This window comes from Equus caballus, chromosome 5, assembly GCF_041296265.1.
Source record: "Equus caballus isolate H_3958 breed thoroughbred chromosome 5, TB-T2T, whole genome shotgun sequence".
Classification (NCBI taxonomy): Eukaryota; Metazoa; Chordata; class Mammalia; order Perissodactyla; family Equidae; genus Equus; species Equus caballus.
The window spans coordinates 80,870,041-80,894,193 of NC_091688.1; the positions used below are offsets into that span (position 1 = coordinate 80,870,041).

Genomic DNA, 24,153 nt, shown 5'->3' on the forward strand with positions numbered 1-24,153 from the left:
GAAGCGGTAGGATCTGAGAAGAGACTGTAATGAAGTGAGGGGGAAAGCTATGAAATTACTTGAGGGAACAGACATCTAGGGCAGAAACACAGTAAATGCAAAGGCCCTAAGATAAGAGAGTGGTTGGTATGTTCAAGGCCTAGGAAAGAAGCCAACACAGCTAGAGTGTAATGAGAAAGAACGAAAGTGTTTTAGAAGATAAGATCAGAAGGCAGCCCAGAGTAAATAATGTATGAACTTGTAGAGTCATACTAAGGACTCCGGATTTTGTTCTAAGTATGCCAGAAAGCCACTGAAGGGTTTGGAACAAGAGTGTGAAAATATCTGACCCACCTTTTAAAATGACAACTCTGGCTATAACACATACTGGGGTAATAATTTTATCATACAGAATCCAATAACCAGAGTTCTGAAGATAACTGTTTACTACCAAACTGAATTAATCATCCTTATTCCTAAAATTGCTCCCTATCACTGTGAAGGGCACCACCATTCACCAGTCTGTCCACACAACCAATCTAAGAATCATCTTCGACCCTGCCTTCTTCCTCATATTCATTCTACCTAAATAGCTTGACTCTGTCTTCTTTGCTTTCATTGCTGTTACAAGAGGAATGAAGTGTGTTTAACCTGGACTACTACAAAAGCGTACTTAAACTTGTTGCTTGTAGACTCTCTAATTAATTCTTCAAGTCTGAGGAAGATATATGTGAACTTTCTAAACTTTAAATCTCATCGTGTATTTTCTCTGCTAACTGTCTTTCAGTAGCTTCATATATATCTTATAAGAGAATCTCAACTGCTTTATTTTGTCCAAAGTACTCTATAATCTGGTTTGTCTTTCAATTATGCTACACCACTTAATATACCTTATTCACTTAAAGCTCTAACGGTGGGGAATGGAAAAAAAGTCCTGTTGGAATCACCTGGAGGACTTTTCTAAATAAAATGTGCCTTTCTGGAGATTCAGATTTGTTCCCCCTTTTATTGGACATGAATACTACAGTTGATGATTCTTACTATTAGAAGTGCATTCTACCTACCCTCGGAGATGCTGCATAAGAAATAAGTTGAGAGCTTCTACTATAGCCATATGAAAGCACTTTCAGTTCTTAGAACAAGCCACATGCTGTTCCACAGTTGCCTACCTTGTACCTATTGGGTTTACCCATATCACCATCCCTAGAAAAGTAATTCCTTCTTGAACTCCAAGCCATCTTTCAAATCTTACACTAAGACTTTAATGATTTCTTCTAGCAGTTAAGTGATTCTTCTCCACTGTCCTTCTAAAGTAACTTGAACATACCACTATTATATATTGTATTTATTTACAAGTGACATCTCCTTTTTAGATAGTGGACCTCTTAAAAACAGGATATTATCTGTTGAGTACCTACTGTGCATAAGGCACTATCTTTAGTATATTCATACTTCAGAGCCTAGCATAACAGCTATTAAACTGTTAAGTTCTTAATGAATACATTAATTAATATCCCACCTAACTTCAATTTACAATTTTACATAATCTCATAAAGATATATTTTGACCCTTTGCGAGGTTTAAAGATGAGAAACGAAAACAGTTAAAATCAAATCCAGACAGAAATAACTGTCAGGCCTATCTCAGAGATTACAGCAGCTCTTAGTATGCTCTGGACCTCCACTTGACCCCTTCTCAAATTAATGAATCTCCTAATTAAAAACAAAAGGCCAGTGGAAAATTATCTATTTCTTTTATCAGGCTGCTCACAGCCCTGTTCATTTTGAACCTGTGGTTATCATAAGTTATCTGTTTTACTTTTAGTATGTCCATAACACTGTTCAATTTTTTTAGGGGGGGTGGTGTTTACAGACCATTTTGAGAATACAGTGAAACCTATGGCCCACTCATTCATCCACCTACGAACATAAAGACTCACTTTTCCTATAACTTCAAAGTGTTCATGAACCTCTCAATCTAATACATTAACCCTAGATTAAAACACTTTACTCCAGAGGGTGGTAACTGGCCTAATTTAATTTGAAAACATTCAGCATAATATGGTGCACTCAGAGTTTCAAGAATACAGTATTTGCCTTAAAAAAATATCCAAAATAGGGGCCGGCCCAGTGGAGTAGTGCTTAAGTTTGCACACTCCACTTCAGTGGCCCAGGGTTCATGGGTTCGGATCCTGGGCACAGACCTACGCACTGCTCATCAAGCCATGCTGTGGTGGCATCCCAGATACAAAATAGAGGAAGACTGGCACAGACGTTAGCTCAGCGACAATCTTTCTCAAGCAAAAAGAGGAAGACTGGCAACAAATGATGGTTCAGGGCCAATCTTCCTCACCAAAAAAAAAAAAAAAAAAAAAGTCCAAAATAATATTTGATAAAAATGAAAAATCTCTAAAACTAAAGGTCAATAATAAAAATAATAACAAAAACCCCCAGATCTACCAACCTCATAATAAATGTTCAAAGTTAGTGAAATAATATGCTATCAAGTATCATAAAATATAAGTAATGTTTCAAGTAGAAACAAATCAATTTCTCTAAAAATAAAAAAATTCTTTTCAAAGATGGCATACAATCTAATTTTCATAATTATGCTTAAAAAACCTTATTTATAACATATACACTTTTCTCTCTTTTCAGTATCTTCCCAAATTTCATCTAGATGAGTAGGTAGGGTGCATGGCTCCAAGCAAAGATTCCCCTTTGCCCCCGAATTCAAATTCTTAAACTGACAAAAAAATACCTAATAACTTTCATTCTGAAATTACTTAAGATATATCTATTAAAATATGGAAGAAACACTGACGTGCAGAGGTAAGAATATTTAAAATAAATGAGAGTAGAAAGGTGGATTTTATAATAAATTCACCTTTCTAAGACTTTTCGGAAATTATAAAACTATATAGAACCTTAGATTGGAAAGAACCTTCATGATAATATGGTTCAGTGGTTCCCAACATTTTCTTTTCCACATTATACCTCAGAACAAGGACACATTCCCATTAGCAACAATTGCTCCCCATAACTCCGATTTTCAATTAGGAGTTATATGTCCATATCAGATTCCCCAAGAACACAAAGGTCTAGCCCAAACAATCACTAATCACAAAAACCTTTTGTTTTTAGAATAATTTTAGACTTACAGAAAAGTTGCAAATGTGTAGAGTTCCTGGGTAGCCTTTATTCATACAGCCAAATTTTTTATCGATTGGTTTGGGTAGGAATCAGCAATTTTTAAAACAGTATTTTAAAAGCCATTTGTTTCCAACATGCTTTATAGTCGATACTTTCAAAGTTGGAGGCCAAAATGGTCACAGAAATAATAATACAGTGTTTAAACAGCAAAATCACCAACAGCACAAAAATGCGAAAAAAGTGTGGTATTAAAGAGACTATGAAAAGGATACTTGTTTACAGTATAAGAGCTTGAACAAGAAGGCAGAGCGTCACCTTGTTTGACCCCAGCTGTAAATATGCACATGAGATGACTCAAATTTTTTACCCCTTTGTGAGACTGTCCACAAATGACTGTGAAAGTGTCATGAGTACTGACATTGGAGTCACATGTAAGTTTTATCAGGTAGGCAAATTCACACATACGAAGTCTGTGAATAATGAGAATTAACTATATATGCTTACATTTATTTACTGTACTTACCTTTGAAGATCCATTTGAATACATCTGTATCATGTTTTCTGCACCTTGTTTTACTTTAAGTTCTATATCCAATTGTTTCTGTAAGGCCATCAATCTATTATTGCTAGTGGAACAACGAGGGTCACTACTGGGAGTATCTGGAGTCCTTGGGCAATCTGTGAATTAAATATATGTTAAAATTTCTTACAAGGATCAATTCCTGCTTAGAATTGGAAGTTAACATTTTCAAAGAATAAGGAATTATAAGGTTTCAGATGAGCTTGAAGTCATCTAAATGCAATCTCCTTATGCTTACAGATAATACAAGAATTCAAGCCAAGAAAATACTCAAGTAGAGTTGCAGGACCATCTGCCAGGGATACTGCAAAAGTGATTAAATTGAGTCTGAAGCTTTATTAGATCACTGTCCAATGCTTTTCCAACACTATTATTTCCAAACCAAATCAAATCAACTTTATTAGTCTATTCAACAATTAAACTAAATTCCCTACTACTACTTGATTGGTTAGAGAACAAAGCATATTCAAACATTATACAAATTCCACTAAAGTAATTCTCTGTAAAGAGAACTAAGGGTGCTTCAAATACAATGCTAGCATTAACTAATAATAGCCTAAGCATACGCATAAAAGCCTTCACATTTTGTTTTCTACTATGAGGATGTTCAGTCGCAATGGAAAATATTTCAAGGATATTGATGGATTGATATCACATTGATGGTATGGGGTGTAGGAAGACCAAAAACTCAAGTCCATGGTTTCTCATAAAACATACTGTGGTGCTTCTATTTTAAAACAAAAACAGAAACAAAGACTTCAAGTGGAACATGCTAAGTCTTCCAGGTATTCCATTATTGTTGAAACACTTCTAATAATTCTACCACATAACCAAAATTCTTCATATTAAAGCTCATTATTTTGTGTTTTAGCCACACTAGGTCCCTTGCTTATACGAAAAAAAAAAAAAAGCTAGGGGGCGAGCCTGGTGGCATAGTGATTAAGTTCACACATTCTGCTTTGGCAGCCCAGGGTTTGCTGGTTTAGATCCCAGGTGCAGACCTACACACTGCTCATCAAGCCATGCTATGGCAGCATCCCACATACAAAATAGAGGAAGACTGGCAACAGATGTTAGCTCGGGGCCAATCTTCCTTACCAAAAAAAAAAGAAAGAAAGAAAGAAAGAAAAGCTAGAAGACTAGAGTACTAAACCTGGTTTAGTTACAGGTAACTTGGCAATCACTGGAAAACTGCCTAAACTGCAAGTTACTTAACCTTTGTGTTTCAGAGTTCCTTCCCCTCTTCCACAATAAAAGATGGTGTGACTGATTTTAATGCCTATGTTTCATGTTTGGTTTTATACTCCTTTAAAAACATTCACTAGTTCAAAAACATTTAACATAATTTGTTAATGAACTTAAAAAAATACAGATGTTATGCTACATACTCACGTAAAATAATACTATTTTATCATTTATATACTACTTTACAAAGCATAAGTCCTGATCAAAGTGCTTTTATAAACTCACTAATTCTCATAACCACCCTATAACAAATGTTACACCCATATTACAGAAAACTAGGGTACAGAAAAGTTAAGAAACTTGCTCAAGATCATACAGAGAGTTAAGTCATTTCTGTGTCAAAGTCTATCTTAATTGCTGTGCTATGATGCCTTGTAAACAACTATACTAGATCCTGTGTATGTGTGCATACTTACATATATAACAGTATAATTATATATACACACACGTAAATATGTGTATGTATGTATATTAATCCTTAAAGTAACCTTCTGAGACAGATATTATCTAACATTTTACACATTAGGAAACAGGCAAAGTCACAGTTATTAGCTGGGATTCAAACTCAAGAAAGGTTTCTATTATAACTGAATTTCCCAAATTAAAAATGAACTGCTTTAAAAGCTGATTTTATCAGTGACATATTCTTTTTTTTTTAAAGACTGGCACCTGAGCAAACATCTGTTGCCAATCTTCTTTTTCTTCTCCTCAAAGCCCCCCAGTACACAGTTGTATATTCTAGTTGTGAGTGCCTCTGGTTGTGTTATGTGGGACACCACCTCAGCATGGCCTGATGAGCGGTGCCAGGTCCGTGCCCAGGATCCGAACCTGCGAAACCCCAGGCTTCCTAAGAGGAGTGTGCAAACTTAACCACTCGGCCAGGGGCTGGCCCCTCAATACATACTCTTATAGACAACTGACATAAAAGTTTTCAGATAAGATAAGTTTTCAGATCAGGTTCACAAGAGCACTACTTAATACACTGCTATGAGTAGAATGTTTGTGTCCCCCCAAAATTCATATGTTGAAGCTCTAATATGATGGTATTTGGAGGTGAGGCCTTTGGGAGGTTGTTAGGTCACGAGGGAGGTCTCTCTGTCATGTGAGGATACAGCAGGAAGATGCTGTCTGCAAACCAGGAAGAGGGCTGTCACCAGAATTCTGACTGTGCTGGCACTTTCATCTTGGAATTCCTGGCCTCCAGAACTGAGCACTAAATTCCTGTTGTTTGTGCCCCCTAGTCTATGGCCCTTTGTTAAAGCAGCCCAAACTAAGGCACACAAATAGTATATAGTGGTTAAGAGAGTCTAGGTTTGAATCTCAGTCTTGGCATTGGGATTCAGTACAAACCATGTAATACGGGCTAAGTTATTTAACAGCTTTGTGCCTCATTTTTCTCATCTGTTATATACTGAAAATAGCATCAGCCTCACAGGATTATTGTGGTTAAATAAGTTATGTGTAAAGAGCTTAGAAAAGTGCATGGTCCATAGTAAATATGCAACAAGCATGAACTAGTAGTAGTCACCACAGGAAGTGAGAGTTTATCTCTGTTGAGTCTATAAATGAACTTAACATTATAGCAATGACTGAATAGTTAAGTGTATTCAGATCTGTGAACAGTTAAGTCTTCTTCTTTTCTTTATTCTTTTACATAAATGATAGAAGACTCTCATAAGAAATCAAAATCACACAAAATTTCGTATATAAAGTTAATTTATACTAAGCACGCTTTTTAAAAAGAACTGGCATGCATTCAGAGGAGAAGGCCTTCAGTTAAGAAAAATATGGAAATGTGTTGTTTGTAGAATTGTTATGCTGTTTAGCCTATGATGAGAAACAGAAATGATTCTTAGCTAAACATTTAAACATTTGTCTATGAAAGAAGCTGTCCACTTACTTTTTGCCCACAGGGCAGGGAATTAGAACCAATGGGTAAAGGTAGTGAGGGCAAAAATTTTATCACAGGATAAAGAGAAATTCCTTACATTTCAAGTTATCTAACAATGAAATGGTTTGCCTCAAAACATAACAAACTCTCTTGTCACTGGAAGCATTTACATAGAAGCTAGATTACAATTTGCTAAAGACGCTATATAAGAAATTCTTGCACATTAAAGCAGTTGTACTAAGACACTGAAATATCTATTGATTCTAATAGTCTGTTAATTTGTAATAATATTATAATATCTAACACTGTTTTTATGGAAAAGTATGTCCTCAGTTTTAATAAGGATTACAAGAACCTAAGAAATAACACAATGGTTAAGAGTCTAGGCTCTTGAGGTCAGAATGCCTGGGTAAAAATCTTGTGGCTGCTACTTACTGGTGTGGTCTTGATCATATACTTACTTAGCATCTCTGTGTTGCAGTTTCCTCAGCCACAAATTGGGGGTTATTGTGAAGATAAAGCCTGCATAGTGCTTAGGCCAATGTTCAGGGCTCAATAAAATTACATGTCAGGGTTCAGTTAAGTAGCTGGTATTTATGGTCATTTAATCTTCAAATGAACTCACAAAGGTTTGTAATATAAACTCATTTTACAAATAAAAAAATCCTGAAACTCAGAGAAGTTATGCAATTTGCAAAGGTCACAAAAGTATATGCCATGGCAGAAATACACTTTAGTTATATCTTGTTTTATAAAGTCCACTTTTTACTCATTTAGAAATTAGAGAAACATTCTACTGTCTTCATCAGATTTCACCTATTTTCCCTTTTAACCTGATACTTTTTTTCTCTCCAGATTTCTTTCTTCTAAGTTATGGTAAGTTACAGCATTATAAAACATGATTGCCAATACATTTATTTTACTTTTCTTTATAGTGCAACTTATTTCAAAATAAGGGTAACCAGAACTCCTCATTAATGTTCTCTTCATTCAAAACAGCAATTTTTAAAAATTCTATAAGATGAAACTATTTTTCTACTGTAAGAACTGCCTTTAAAGTATAAGAGCAAATGTTGAATCTACTCTAAAATTCATACTCTGCCACTTAAAAAAACTATACCCCATGATTAAGAATAAGAACAAATCTCTGTTTGTTACATCTATTGCTATAATTATCCAACCAGCTTCTTTTGGGGGAGGGGAGGAGATATTACAAGAATAGTTCATGCTTCTAACCTTCTAAACATTATCATATAATTTAAAATGTATGTTATACAAATTCAATAAGAATGCTTTAATATAATGTTTATATATTAGATCAAAGAGGTCCCAAATAAAGTCCCACCTTCATAGCTATGCATTAAAAGACTTATGCTGAATAGGTCTCAAATAACTTTCCATGACTATTTTTCTGTCAAATTCTATGTTCAGTTCAAAAAAATCTGTATCTTTGATCTCCGAAAAATGCAATGTACTTGTGTTCCTCCATACTACTGTGTTAACTCAGCTTAGGTATTACTTTCTTCAAGAAACCTCTAACCATCCCCTAATCTGATCAGGTGCCCTTTCTAATGTCTTCAAAGTATATTTTCTTCCCCCTATTGAAATATGTATTATACAGCATTATAATGATCTATTTTCATGTCTGTTTCCCCTTGGAGACTATAAGCATCTTGAGTACTGGGACTTATTCTTAACTACTTTAATGGATGACTTTAATAGTAGATTAGATATAGAAAAACAGCATCTTAGTATTGAAAAATACGTAAGCTTAAAAAGGGAAATGAGACAAAATGAGAAGTTAAAAGACAGAGGGTAAAAAGAAAAACTTAAATATATCTTGTGTTTCAGAAGAAAAAGAGAAAAATGATTCGAAGACAGTATGTGAAAAGATAATGACTATAAATTTTTCAGAACTTACGAAAGATACCAATCCATAGATTCAAGATATTCAATCAACTCCAAGTAGATATAGGGGAAAAAATGCACACCTGGACACATCACAGTAAAACTTCAAAAAATCAAAGACAGAGAAAATCTTAAGAGCAGGCAGAGAAAGAGTACCTTCAAAGGAGCTATTGTTAGATTGACAACAGACTTTTCAAAAGCAACAATGAAGGCTAAAAGGAGGTAGAATATAGTTTCTTTAGGTTAAAGGATATAACTACCGAGCTTCTGTTGAAAACTCAATAAAAATATCTTTCAAGAATGAGGACAAAATAAAAACACTATCAGAAAAAGATGGAAAGAATGTTACAAACATAAACACTTAAAAAGAAATGCTAAGGGAAATGCTAAGAGATGTACTTTAGGAAGAAGAAAAGTGATACAAATTGGTACATCAAAAGAGAAGTAACAAATGAAGAACACAGAAAATGGCTTATACAGTCATGCACTGCATAGCGATGTTTTGGTTAATGACGGATCACACATACAACAGTGGTCCCATAAGATTTGCAACCATACAGCCTAGATGTGTAGTAGACTATACCATCTAGGTTTGTGTAAGTACACTCTATGACATTAGCATGACAAAATCACCTAATGCCTCATTTCTCAGAATGTATCCCTGCTAAGTGACACGTGACTGTATGTGACTGATTTTAAATGATCACTATATAAATTTAACACGTCATGTAAGGGTTAAAAAAATATGGAATTAAAGGGCCCAGCCTTGTGGCCAAGTTGTTAAAGTTCCACACGCTCTGCTTCGGTGACCTGGGTTCATGGGGTCGGATCCCAGGCATGGACCTACTCCACTCACCAGCCACGCTGTGGAGGTGTCCCACATACAAAAAGAACAGAGGAAGACTGGCACAGATGTCAACTCAGGGTTAATCTTCCTCAAGAAAAAAAAAGAGGAGGATTGGTAATGGATGTTAGCTCAGGGCAATCTTCTTCAGTAAAAGAAAGAATATATAAATACATATATATACAGAGAGAGAGAATTAAAATTAAGGCAATAACAATATATGAGTCAGTACATGGGTACATAGAGACATTCTAAGGCCTGTGAATTTAATGGAGATGGGTAAAAATAGTGATTAACACTACAGCCTTTGATAAGTATGGAGGGTGTGCTGTCTAAATTAACCAAAACTTCCAAAATAATTGACTGACATTTAAAAATATTACAAAAACGGCAAGAAAGGAGTGACGTCTTCTTTGTCTCTCCCCCTTCGTCTACAACTAATTGGACATTCATCGGTCAACAAAGGATATCCATACAGCATCTCAGGATGCCTGAGAGACCCATGCTGCTATACATGGAAGGTGGACGGACTTCCCCCCGGGAGGAGGTGGAGATAAGAGAAAACTCTCTGACCCCCAACCCCCGGACAACCTAGTACCTGCCAGCGACTTTCTTCCAGCGGACAACTCATAGCATCGCCAGGTACCAAGGGCGGGCATGTGTGCACACTGGCAGAGCAACAGTGGAAACAGGTGACTACAGCCCTACCTAAGTTCCCCGCGATTGCCCCTAAGCCTGGGGGGAAAATCCATGGCCCCACAGCAACCGCAGGCAAAGCCTCTACTCAGCATTAGCAGAGAGGCCCTGCCCAGGATTCAGGAGGATCCCGGGCGGGGCAGCAGTCTGCCAGCCGCCTCTGACTCACAGACTCTGGCAGTGTCCAAGAGGGGGCAAAGGACACCCAGTGAGCCCGTGTGAATGGGCAATGGCAGGCTGGAGTCCCAGCAAGCGTGCTCTGAGGTCCAGGGGGAAAATCCACAGTCGCACAGCAGCCACAGCAAAAGCCTCTGTGCAGCATTAGTGGAGAGGCCCCGCCCAGCAATCACAAGGTTGGAAGGCCCTGGGGCAGAAGTAGCAAAGCTGGGTGAGCTAACCAGTCTGCAGTAGATACCCATAGCTCTGCTGTGGCCCATAGTGGACAAGTGAGATCTTGCGGGCCCTGACAGCGACAGAGCTGCAAATCTAGGTGAACCTGCTCCCAGCCGCTGGGAAAGTCCATAACACCACTGCAGACTCCAAGGAGAGAGCGAGTGTAGGTGGTCTGTGACAGTAGGCACCAGCAGCCTGAGGCCCCCTTGCAATTGTCTCCAAAGCTGACAAGAGACCCCACAGGACCACTGTGACTACAAGGAGGGGCCCAGGTCCGGTCAGCAACAGCTCAATGAGTTAAAAGAGAATACAGATAGACAACTCAACAAGTTCAGGAGCTTTGTCACAAAAGAGCTTGATACTATAAAGAAGAACCAATCAGAAATACTAGAGATGAAGAACACAATGGAGGAGATTAAGAAAAATCTGGACTCTCTGAACAGTAGGGTCGATAATATGGAGGACAGAATTAGCAATTTGGAGGACAGCAATATAGAAATGCTGCAGACAGGAGGAGAGAGAACTAAGACTAAAAAGAAATGAAGAAACTCTCCAAGAATTATCCAACTCAATTAGGAGATGCAACATAAGGATTATAGGTGTCCTAGAGGGAGAGGAGAAGGAGAAGGGGGTAGAAAGCCTGTTCAAAGAAATAATGGCTGAGAACTTTCCAAACCTGGGGAGAGAGATGGAACTCCAGTTGACAGAAGCCAACAGATCTCCAAACTTTATCAATGTAAAAAGACCAATCCCAAGGCACATATTAGTGAAGCTTGCAAAAGTCAATGACAAACAGAAAATACTAAGGGCAGCAAGACGGAGGAAAATAATCTACAAAGGAACCCCCATAAGGCTGTCAGTAGATTTCTCAGCAGATACCTTACAGGCTAGAAGAGAGTGGAATGATATCTTCAAAACTCTGAAGGACAAAAACTTGCAGCCAAGAATACTCTACCCAGTGAAAATATCCTTCAAATACGATGGATAAATAAAAACTTTCCCAGACAAACAAAAGTTAAGGGAGTTCATTGCCACAAGACCTCCTCTTCAAGAAATGCTCAGGAAGACCCTCATACCTGAAAAATCAAAAGAAGGAAAGGGGTTACAAAACCCAGAGGAAAGGAGATAAGTAGAAGGACAACAACAGAAAGTAGCAGCTCTCCATCAGAACAGGTTAGCAACAGTTAAATATAACATTAAAGATAAAAGGAAGGGAAACACCAAGAATAAATATAATCTTGTCATTTTAACCACAAACTCACAACACAAGAAGGAAGAGAAAGAAAAAAAAATCTGACAGTAACAACCCAGTAGGGGAAGACAAAAATGGCAAGAAAGGAAAAAAAAGTTGAAAGCACAAAGTAAGATCTTAAATATAAACTCAAATAAGTCAGTAATTATTTAAATATAACGGACTAAATGATCCCGGTGAAGGACAGAGATCATTAGACTGGGTAAAACAAATGACTACAACCAAATCCACCTATACGCTATTTACAAGACACACGTCCAAAACATAATGACACAGAAAACTGAAAGTAAAAGAATGAAAAAAGATACACTACACAATCAATAACCCCAATCCCCAAACTCTACTAATAAGAGACAAAAGATACTTTGAGGCATAAAGATTATTGGAGACAAAAAGGTCATTTCATAATAATAAAAGGTTAAATTCACCAGATAGCTACATCCATTCTAAATTTGTAGATGCCCAATAACATGGCCACAAAATAAAGCAAAAATTGACAGAATTAAAAAGAAAGTAACAACTCCACATTCCACTAAATATTAAGACAATGTTTTTAGTAATTAATAGAATAAGCAGACAAAAATCCAGTAAGGATACAGAAGATTTTAACACCAAAATTAAATGCCTGACCTATAAACATACAAAGAATAACCCCCCAAAACTGGAGAATATTCATTATTTTTAAGCACACACAGAACATTTTAAAAATTTGATTATACATGGCCATAAAGTAAGTCTCAGCAAATTTCAAGGGACCACTTTGTAATAAATCAAGAAATCAATAAATAAAGAATAACTAGAAAATCTTCATATGGTTAATAACTAAGAAACATTTTTAAGTAAATCAGAATGACAATGACATAATGGAAATGAGAAAATATTTGAAACTGAATAAAACTTTAGGTGATATCACTGTGAGACGTTACTTCTTTCTGTCCCTCTTTCTAAAAAATGAATAAGACATCCATCCAGGGACAAAAGTACCTTTGCAGGATTTGTGGTATCCAGTACCACAGGCCAGGAGACCCAGGAGGAGTCTTGCCCACCTTAACATCTGGTAATAGATAGATGTTGGTAACTTGCAAGGGATCAAAGACTTAAATATAAGACCTGATACCATAAAACTCCTAGATAAAAACATAGAGAAAAGGCCCTAGATGTTGGTCTCAGCAATGGTTTTTGGGATATGACTCCAAAAGCACAAGCAACAAAAGCAAAAGTTAACGTCAGTCTACCTCAAACTAAAAAGCTTCTGCACACAAAAAACAATCAACAAAATGAAAAAGCAACCTACAGAATGGGAGAAAATAGTTGCAAATCATCTATTTGATAAGAGGTTAATATCCAAAATTATAAAAAACTCACACAACTCAATAACAAAAAAACCCACACAATCTGATTAAAAAATGGGTAGAGGAACTAAATCAACATTTTTACAAAGAAAACTTCAATTAGCTAACAGGTTCATGAAAAGATGCCCAACACTGCTAATCATCAGGGCAATGCAAATCAAATTCACACTGAGATATCACCTCACACCTCTGAGAATGGCTAACATCAAGAAGACAAAAGAGAAGTGTTGGCAAGGCTGTGAAGATAATGCAAGCCTTGTGCGCTGTTGGTGGGAATGTAAATTGGTGCAGTTACTATGGAAAACAGTATTGAAGTTCCTCAAAAAATTGAAAGTAGAACTACCATATGATCGAACAATCCCACTCCTGGGTATACATCCAAAGAAAATGAAAACATGATATCAAAGAGATATATATGCACTCTCACCTTTACTGCAGCATTACTCACTGCAGATATGGAAATAGTCAAGATATGGAAACAACCTAAGTGTCTGTCAACAGATGAATGAAGATGTAATGTATATCTGTATGTGTCCATGTATATATGTATACACATACATAAACACAATGGAATATTATTCAGTCACGAAAAAGAAGAAAATCCTGACATTTGCAACATGGATGGATCTTGAGGGCATTGTGCTAAGTGAGACAAGTCAGACAAAGACAAATACTGTATGCTATCACTTATATGTGGAATTTTAAAAAGCCAAGATCTGGTAAAAACAGAGATTAGAATGGTGGTTACCAGAGGTTGAAGGGTGGAGGAATTGGGGATATGTTGTTCAAATGTACAAACTGGGAACCAGTAGAAAAATAAGTCCTGGATATCTAATTATAATCTAATTATTATATCTAATTACTATCTGATTAGAGTCAACAACATTGCACTATAAACTTCAAAAGTACTAAAAGACTAGCTCTTAATTGTTTCCCTCAAAAAAGAAATGATAATTATGTGATGTAATACAGGTATCAGCTAATGCTACAGTAAACATACTGCAATATATAAATGTATAAAACCAACATATTGTACACCTTAAACTTACATAATGTTATATGTCAATTACATCTCAATAAAAATAATTTTAAAAAATTTTACACATCACAACTTTTGTGAGGCAGCTAAAGCAATACTTAGAGGATACTCATAAACCTTGAATGTACATATCAGAAAATAGAATAAGTTTAAAGTGCTAAGCATCTGTCTCAGTTGGTTAAAAATATGGCCAAACAATTCTAAAGAGAATGAGAGAAGAGAAGTAATAAAGATTATGGCAGAGATCAACAAAATAGAAACAAATACACAAAAGAAAGGATTAGTAAAGCCAAATTATTTTTTTGTGGAGGGAGTAGACTAATAATATGACAAATCTTGGAGAAGTGAGCAAGGGAAAAAATGAAGAACATACCAATATTAGGAATAAAAGTGGGAATGTTACTATAGATACATGCTAACTTTAAATGGATAATACACTAATATTGTAAGTCATATCACTAGATTTGAAAATTACATAAAATGGAGAACATCCTTGAGAAACTATAATTTCACCAAAAATAACTCAAGAAACGTTAACAATTACCTATAAAATTTAAAGTGCTATAAGACACTTTAAGTAAATTACAGAGTTGGAAGATATTTTCAATCTTTACCTGAACTGTAGGTAGACTAACTTTATAGCCCGTGTTCAATCTCCTCCTTTCTTGCTTAAAATAACAGGCAGGTTAAGGGAGAAAACAAAACAAAAAAACTAGACTTTTAGTTTCACTTGCAGTTGGAGGTTAAGGAGAAGGCAGTGCATGGTCTGACGACCCAATCCCAGGAGTAATGTAAATAGACATCTGTAGCTTTGTGCTTCTAAGATGGCTTTTGCTTTTCTGATAAAAAGAGACTCTTGCTAGGATTTCATCATCTTGGTGGAGTAAAAAGCTAGGATTTTAGTAACAGCCCAAGAAATGGCCTGGGGGCTCCTACAAAGTAGGCAATTGGATCAGGAAAAACCTGATTAAAGAGAGGAATCTCAAAAGGGTGCCACTGATAATGGCTGAATTATTTGCTGACTTGTGTTTGACTTGGGGTGACTCGGGGGAGGGGAAAGAGATATTCTTTAAAAATTCCTACTACTCTCATATAGGTTTGAGGCAGGAATCATACTATCTATGTGGCCTCCAAAAACTTCAGCTTAAATTTTAATTGCCCTCAGGTTGGTAATGCTTCTAGGCATCTTACAGAACCAAAAAATCCTCTTTGAAAGAAGGCACTTTAAATCCAGACCTAAAGGAATTCCCACAGATAATGTTTCAGTGAAAATGTACACACAATTAGAAACCACAAAGCTCAGGTAGGAAAAAAAAATCCACCATGAGTGAGAAAAAAACTATAGGAGTAGAGTATCAAAGATTTCACTTATTGTTATTATCTTATACAGAATGGGAAAAAATCTATTTAATACGTAAAACTAAATATAAGGGCTATCAAAATAATGACTTGGAAAAGAGACTATCAAAAATTACCAAGATTAACAAAATAGAATTTCTAGTATTAAAAAACATGTAACAGAAATTAGAAATATATGTCATCAAGAGCAAACTGGATGCAGGTAAAGAGAGAATTAGAGAAACAGAGACAGGTTTGAAGAAATTATCATACATTTAATTGGAATTCCAACATGAAAGAGTAGAGGAAATAGACGGGGTATGGTACTCAAAGGGAGAGGGGCTAAGAATTTCCCATAGTCGATGAAATACATGAATCTCAGATTCAGGAAGCCCAACAAATCCCACGAAGATCAAACAACAGGAAATCTACATTATACTCAAAGAACAGAACACTGCAGACAAAGAGTATCTTAAAAGAAGTTAGGGAGAAAAGGCAGATTATCTGGCTTCGACCATTAGACTGACAGCTGCCTCCTGAACAACAGTGGACTCCAGAAGACTGTGAAATAGTTTCCAAGTGTTGAGAGAAAGTAAATGTCAACCTAAAATTGTATATTGGGGGAAATATTTTTCTAAAGTACACTAGTTTCCCCTTATCTATGGTGAATATGTTCTGAGACCCCTAGTGGATGCCTGAAACCATGGATAGTACTGCACCCTACATATATGTTATGTTTCCTTCTATACATACATACATACATACATACATATGATAAAGTTTAATTTATTAATTAGGTACAGTAAGAGATTAACAACAACTAATAATAAAGTTGGCTTTGGGACCATTATTAAGTAAAATAAGGGTTACTTGAACACAAGCACTGTGATACTGTGACACTTGATCTGATAACTAAGACAGTTACTAAGTACCTAATAGGTAGGTAGCATACACAGCACAGATACACTGGACAAAGGAATGATTTACATCTCAGGCAGGACAGAACAAGACAGCATGAGATTTCACCACATTACTCAGAATGGTACACAATTTAAAACTTACGAATTATTTCTGGAATTTCCCATTTAATATTTTTGGACCACAGCTGACTGTGGATAACGGAAACCATGGAAAGCGAAACCATGGATACCACTGTATATACTTTCAGGAAGAAAAGGGGAGACTACTGTACATACTTTCAGGATGAGAAAGAAAGAAAATGATTCTAGAAGGAAAGTCTGAGAAGCATGAAGAAATGGTGAACAAAGAAAATGATAAACATGCAGATAATTATAAACTAACAATGACTATATAAAACAATAATAACTAGATCTTTGGGGCCAGTCTCATGGCTGAGCAGTTAAGTTTGCACACTCTGCTTCGGTGGCCTAGGGTTTTGCCAGTTTGGATCCTGGGCACGGACATGGCACTGCTCATTAGGCCCTGCTGAGGTGGCGTCCCACATGACACAACTAGAAGGACCCACAACTAAAATATACAACTATGTACTGGGGGGATTTGGGGAGAAAAAGCAGAAAAGAAAAGAAAAGAAGATTGGCAACAGTTGTTAGCTCAGGTGCCAATTTTAAAAAACAATTAATTTGTGGAACTGAAGATAAAATGATGAAACTAGAATGGACATATGGACAATGGCATATAAATCAAGTGGAGTTAAGTAGATTGGAATTAAAGTATTCTAAGTTTGTTGTATGGTATGGAAAGAAAGTATACCATTCAGAGTCTAGAAGACAAACAGAAACCATACTAGATATTTTAAACAGAGGAAATTTAATACAGGGAATTGGTTATATCATATATATCAAGATATTGGGCAAAGGGAACAAAAGAGTGACAAAATTCCTTTTCTCAAAAAGCTTAAAGTATTCATATACATATACATGTACATTTACAACCTGTATGTATCTGTACACATGGGTATGTGTGTCTATATATACAGGATTATGTGTGTATATATAGACATTTTCAAATATGATGCAAAGTTGAAAGAATTTTACAGTGAGCGCCCATATACACTCACCACCTAGATTTTGCCAAACTATACACACATGCACATGTACATACCCACCACATACAAGTGGAGAGAGGTAAAAAGATAGTGCCAACATAAAGACAGGTGGAAAAAGGGGAAAATTAGACTTGAGAGGAACAGGAGTTGAAGTACTAGGAAGCGGCCAGATTATATGAAGGGCATCTCTGTCATGCTACAAATTTATACTGTATTCTGTAGGGAATGAAAAGCCACCAAAAGATTTAGAGCAAGAAAATAACACGATCAAATCTGACTACTAAGTAAAAAATATCAGTAGCAGCGTTTAGGTTGGGTTAGAGAAATACCGGACTTGTAGGCTTTGGCAGTAAGGATGAGAAGAGATATAGATATGAGACCTATGTCAGAGGTAGAATCTATAGGGCTTGGTGACTTCACTTACAGACTTAATTTGAGAGTGAAAGTAAAAAAAAAAGAAGGCATCTATATTAAAAGTCAAGTTTTAGTTACAGATTACTGGGGTCATGCCATTAACAGGACAGAAAACAAAGGGAAAGATTTAGAGGTACTGTTCAAGGAAAGAAGAGTTCAATTTTAAACATGATGAGAGGCAAAGCCAATAGGACATTCAAGTAATATCCATAAGGTTATAAGGCTATAAGTTATCAGAAGCAGCCCAGAAAACCCATCTTGGCTTGAGATACCACTTTGGAAGTCACCAGAAAATATGAAGTGGTTAACATCTCCTTAGGGATGTGATTTTCCAAAGCCAGAATGATGAGTAAAAATGGAATTTGTTAGTAGTTTCCCCAACAACGTGTGTGCAGAGCAACAGATATGTTCTCTAAAACCTTAACTGAGTAGCTGGCTTCCAAGATGAATTAGCTTTCTAGAACACAGAAGCAATCCAGATCCTTAGAAGGCTCCTGACTACTTAACGTCCAGCCTGAAAGTGGTTCCTTGATTCTCTTGGAGGTTAGTAATGTAGGTGACTTCGAGTCTTTATATCCCAGCCGCAGGAAAGCTTCCTCAGACTTCACTTAGATCCAAACAGGGGTTTCATGTTCAGAATTAGAACACCTTAGATGCCTCGTACTTGACCTTTCCTCAAGCTATTAAAACACCTTGTTCACAAATCACCCTAGACAGGGCATATATGGCCTATCCTCCTTGTTTACAAATGAGAGAAAGAAGGCCTGGAGGGGTTGCAAGTGGTATACAACCACAGAACTATGTAATGATCCCGCTGGGATGAGATCTCAGATCATATTACCTTTGGTCTTTATTTTACACTCAGCTGACTCCCAATGATCAATATTCATGAAGTGGTACTTGTACAGCCAAGATGTCTGTTTACGGAATGAGACTATTTATTGCATTAAAAAAATAAGAGAATATACAGTTGGGGTAAACCTAGACAAATCTACATTAATAAAAGTACTAGTACGCTGAAGCACTAGCTTACTAGTCATGTATCTCCTTCACAAACTTCTGTTACTGTTACTGTTCACTTGGTTAATATTTTGATTTGCACTTGTTACTTATAAATGGACATTTTAAAAATAAACTCCAGAATTTTGCCATGTGTTACAGTTATATTAACTGTTTATATTACCCCCCCCCATCCACTTTCTTGTTTAAACAGATATGCTCATCTTATATAGCCATTTGGAACCTGCTCAGATTATAATGAATGTTCACTTTTTTTTTAGTGAGGAAGATTTGCTCTGAGCCAACATCCATTGCCAATCTTCCTCTATTTTGTATGTGGGTTGCCACCACAGCATGGCTTGACAAGTAGTGCAGGTCCATGCCTGGGATCTAAATCCGAGAACCTGGGCTGCCAAAGTGGAGTGTGCCAGACTTAACCACTAGGCCATAGGGCTGGCCCTGAATGTTCACTTATTATTAATGGATGCTTAATCAGTTATTTTGCCAATGTCACCAATTGAAGTTTGCTGAGATATTTTATAACTAGTACAATCTCTGGTTTAACTTTAATGCTTTACAAAAATAGCATGGATAAGATTGTGAGTTGTAATATTTTTTATTTTAGGTGAAATAAGCAACCTAGGCATTAAAAATTTCAGAACTGCTGGTATCTCTTATATTACATCTTAATGTTTAAAAACTGCACATTGCATTTCCTGGTAGAGAAGACTTCCTCACTCTGAATATAAATGTACCTACGGCACACACAATTCTTTCATAAGTTCTCCTTAAGATGGTGCTACTTTCTTTTTCTTTTTCTTCCCTCTGATCACAACAATGTATATCATCAACCACTATACATCTGTTAGACTGGTTAAAAAATATATTAACAATACCAAGTGCTGGAACTCTCATGTATTGCTGGTGAGAATGAAAAACAATATAGCCACTCCAGAAAACATTTTGGCAGTTTCTTAACAACAATAAATTTACTCTTAACATAACTTAGCAACCACACTCCTAAGCATTTCCCAAAGTGAACCAAAAACATGTTCACACAAAACCTGTTCATGGGTAGTTACACCAGCTTTACTGATAACTGGCAAAACCTAGGAAAAAACCCTAATGTTCTTGATGAACGGATAAACAAACTGAGGCACATCAGTACAATGGACTATTACTCAGCAGTAAAAAAAAATAACTATTGATAAATGCAACAACCTGCATGAATCTCAAAAAGCATTATGCTGAGTGAGAGAAGTCAGTCTCAAAAGGTTATATACATTATGATTCCATTTATATGATATTCTTGCCAAGCAAACTATAATGACAGGGAACAGATCAATGGTTGCCAGGGGACATGGAGTGGGGAGAGGGTGTGACTACAAAGTGATAGCACTGCTCCTTTTCCTGACTGTGGTGGTGGTAGGTAAACCTATACGTATATTAAAATTCATGGAACGGTGTACCAGAAAAGAATCAATTTTACTGTGTATTAACTGTTTAAAAAAAGTATATCATCAAAGAATCCAAGTGTTAGAGATCTACAAACCATTTAATCTCATGATTTTAAAGACGAGGAAACAAATCCAGGGGTTTTAAAAGTGACTTTCTAATTAATGATCAGAGTTACTTAATGGAAATTCTTTCTTTGAGAGTTCACAATTTAACAAAATATGTTTACCTCAAAATGAGAAAATCAGTCAGAAATAAGAAATATGTAGAAATTACATAACAAACCAAGCCACAGATTCCACATTTACATTTTAATACACATAAAATTCAACAATAATTTCTATGCCACATTTCAGCGGAGAGGCCAACAACAAAAAAGAAAATTAAATTCTCACTTCTATTCATTCAAGACAGACTTCACAAACTGCACATTAGTCATTAAGAAAGAAAACTTCCTCAATATAGTTATATCTCCAGAATTTAGAAGATCTTCCAAGGTTAACTCCAAAAAAAATCCAAATACTATTAGTTTTATACTAACAATATTTCCCTTCTGGATATTCTAGAAAGTAAAGAAAATATTCGCCACCTCAATAGGTAAAAATCAACCTAAGTTTGGTGGGGTCTGAGGATGGAAATGGGAAGAGGAAGGAGAAAAGTAGAAAACAGAGAAGAAAATAGAGGGGCTTATACTACACAAATTATTAGATGTACTTAAAATATGAGAAATGTTCTTATTCTCTTCTTTAGGGGTGATACACATGAGTCCAAGATTTAGGAAACTGGTTCTTTCCCAAATATTTCCTTTTGGAGTCTCAGGTGCAAACTAAGGCTTAGATTACCACTCCACTTTATAGAGATCCAATAATCTTTTTCAAGAAGTGCATTCAGCCTCATCTAATAATATCTTTATAATTTCCATGTGGGATAATAACAATAATCCATAAAGACTATTCTTGAAGTATACAGAAGGTGAACAGGAAGCTTAAGAGTATCATGAGCCTGAAGAAAATATCAAAAAATTCAACTACTCTTAAGAAAAATTGAACACATATATTTTACAAACAGTCCCAAATGATTAGATCTTGACATTATAATAAGCAACATTTCAGACATTTTTACAGCTAAAAGTCTCAAAGCTCATCTGATAAAAATCCTTATTTTAGGGCGCTGGCCCCGTGGCTGAGTGGTTGAGTTTGTGTGCTCTGCTTCAGCAGCCTGGGGTTCGCCAGTTTGGATTCTGGGTATGGACCTACATGCTGCTCATCAAGCCATGCTGTGGCATCATCCCACATAGAAGAACCAGAATGACTTACAACTAGGATATACAACTTTGCTCTGGGGTTTTGAGGAGAAAAAAAATCCTTATTTTACAAATAAGAAACTAAAGATCAATACAGTTAATTATTGCAGATGTGAATTAAGGGCAAGCCTCCTAACTACTTACACAGTAATCATTTATACAACGCAGACTTAAATTTTGTCCCTCTTTCCTTGAATCATTGATTCTGCTTACATACCCCCAAGACAAGAGGAATTAGCCAAATACTTGTGCTATCAATCCACATACTTTAGAGAACTGAACGCAAAGTACTATGTCCTTGAATTTCCTTGTTGGACCTAATCTAAAATAAATGGTTTTGTTTACCTTAGTACACAATGTAAAACATATACAATTTTATGGCAATCTGATCTAAAATTAATGTTGAACTACCTTTAATCTTCTATGGTGGTGGTGTTGCTTTTAATGCTCTCAAATAAGTAGTGAGGGAAAAAGAAAAAAACTTATGACCAAGTTGTGTGAATATGCCATCTGCAAAGAAAACTATTTTTTTAATAAATCTTTTTTTTTTGAGGAAGATTAGCCCTGAGCTAACATCTGCCACCAATCCTCCACTTTTTGCTGAGAAAGACTGGCCCTGAGCTAACATCTGTGCCCATCTTCCTCTACTTTAGCTGTAGGACGCCTGCCACAGCCTGGCTTGACAAGCAGTGCGTAGGTCCGCACCCGGGATCTGAACCGGTGAACCCTGGGCCGCTGAAGTAGAGCACACGAACTTAACCGCTGCGCCACCAGGCTGGCCCCTTAATAAATTCAAATTTTAACCAACTTGTCAAGTTTATTCTAAACAAACTGAAGTATTAAGAAATCACAGTAGAAAGTTATATTTCGTATAATATTTGCGCTAGCAATTACATGAAAAGTCAATATTAAAAATGATCAGTAAAGAAAGTTTCTACATTTCTATATCCTAAAACTTTTATTTGACGTTTTGTTCCCCAAGTTATTAAATTTTAAAGTACCATGATAAATTATGCTTTGGTATTAATTTCAAGAACTAATATAAGATTTTTACTCAGTGTTTTTTTTTTGAGATATAGTATTTGCAATTAAACACCTACTATGTTCTAGGCTCTATAATAAGCCTTGAAAATAGATGAATGAAAAACATGTCCCTGCTCTCAGAGATCATACAGTTTAGGAAGTGATATAAACATGTACAGAAACGAATTTCAATACAACAATGAATGGACAAAGAAGAACAGAGAAGATAATCAGAGAAAGTCAAGGAAGGTTTCACAGTGATATTCAAATAGGCTTTTGAGGGAGAAAAGGAATTTGCTGGTAGGACTTACAGGCCATGTCTTTATATGAAACTGTAGGAAAGACAAATCTAATCTAAAGTGATTGAAGGTAGACCAGTGGTTGCCTAAAGCCAGGGGTGGGATTTGGAGATTGACTGGGAAGTATGTATACAAGAGAACCACTGAAGTGATGGACATGTTCAGGATCACCGGTTATAGCGACGGTTAGCTGGGTATACACGTATTAAAACTCATTAAATCGTACACTTAAAATATATGCATTTTATCATATGTAATATACTTCAGTAAAGGCAATTTTTAAAAAGGAACTGAGGAAACCAAATGGGCTACTTTTTGTGTGGCAAAAACTCTTCTATATCCAATTAGAGGTAGTTATCAGGATTCTGTGAGGATGAAAACGTTTTCTCAAAATAAACAGAGTTTAAAGCTGCAGCACAGTTTCTTCTTTTGGACCTCTCCTAAAGAAGCAACAGGCAAAAAATGTAGAGCTCGGCAGAGTTCCAACAGAACAGGCTATTTCCAAGTTTATATGATATTGCTAAAAAAAGCATTTTCATAATACAAATTTTCAATCATAATGTAATTATTAAATGTGTGGGTAGGAGAAGACCAGATGAGGAGTTAAAGAGTTCTTTGGCTAACTTTGTGATTCCGGGCAAATTAATTCCCATCCTTGGGATTATTTCAGCTCTAAAATAAGAAGACTGGTTTCTCTAGGATTTATTTCATTTTTAAGATTCAATTATTCTTATAAGGTTGAAATCTCTACATAGAGTCTCCAAGTGAAATCCCTAAGTTAAATCTCAGATGTTGAAAATGATGCATTAAAACAAGTTCTATCAAGTACTGAGTATCAGAAGTATTTTATGCAACTTTTGAGATTAATAATTTAAGGTTCTTAGTAAACTTTATGTATTTTCTTAATCAAATTTAATTTTACTTATATCTGTTATTTCTTATTAGCTAATCACAAAGGTTCTTCT

The 24,153-nt window shown here is 36.0% G+C and overlaps 1 protein-coding gene across 2 annotated transcripts in view; it reads right to left on the bottom strand.

The window, feature by feature from the left end:
* The window catches only part of PKN2 (protein kinase N2), a 148,509-nt gene that overhangs the window by 77,041 nt on the left and 47,315 nt on the right, over positions 1 to 24,153 (bottom strand). For both annotated transcript variants that reach the window (XM_070267346.1, XM_001495405.6), the window contains exon 3: positions 3,655 to 3,809. In XM_070267346.1, the coding sequence (XP_070123447.1) occupies positions 3,655 to 3,809 (155 nt within the window). The remainder of the gene's footprint in view (positions 1 to 3,654; positions 3,810 to 24,153) is intronic.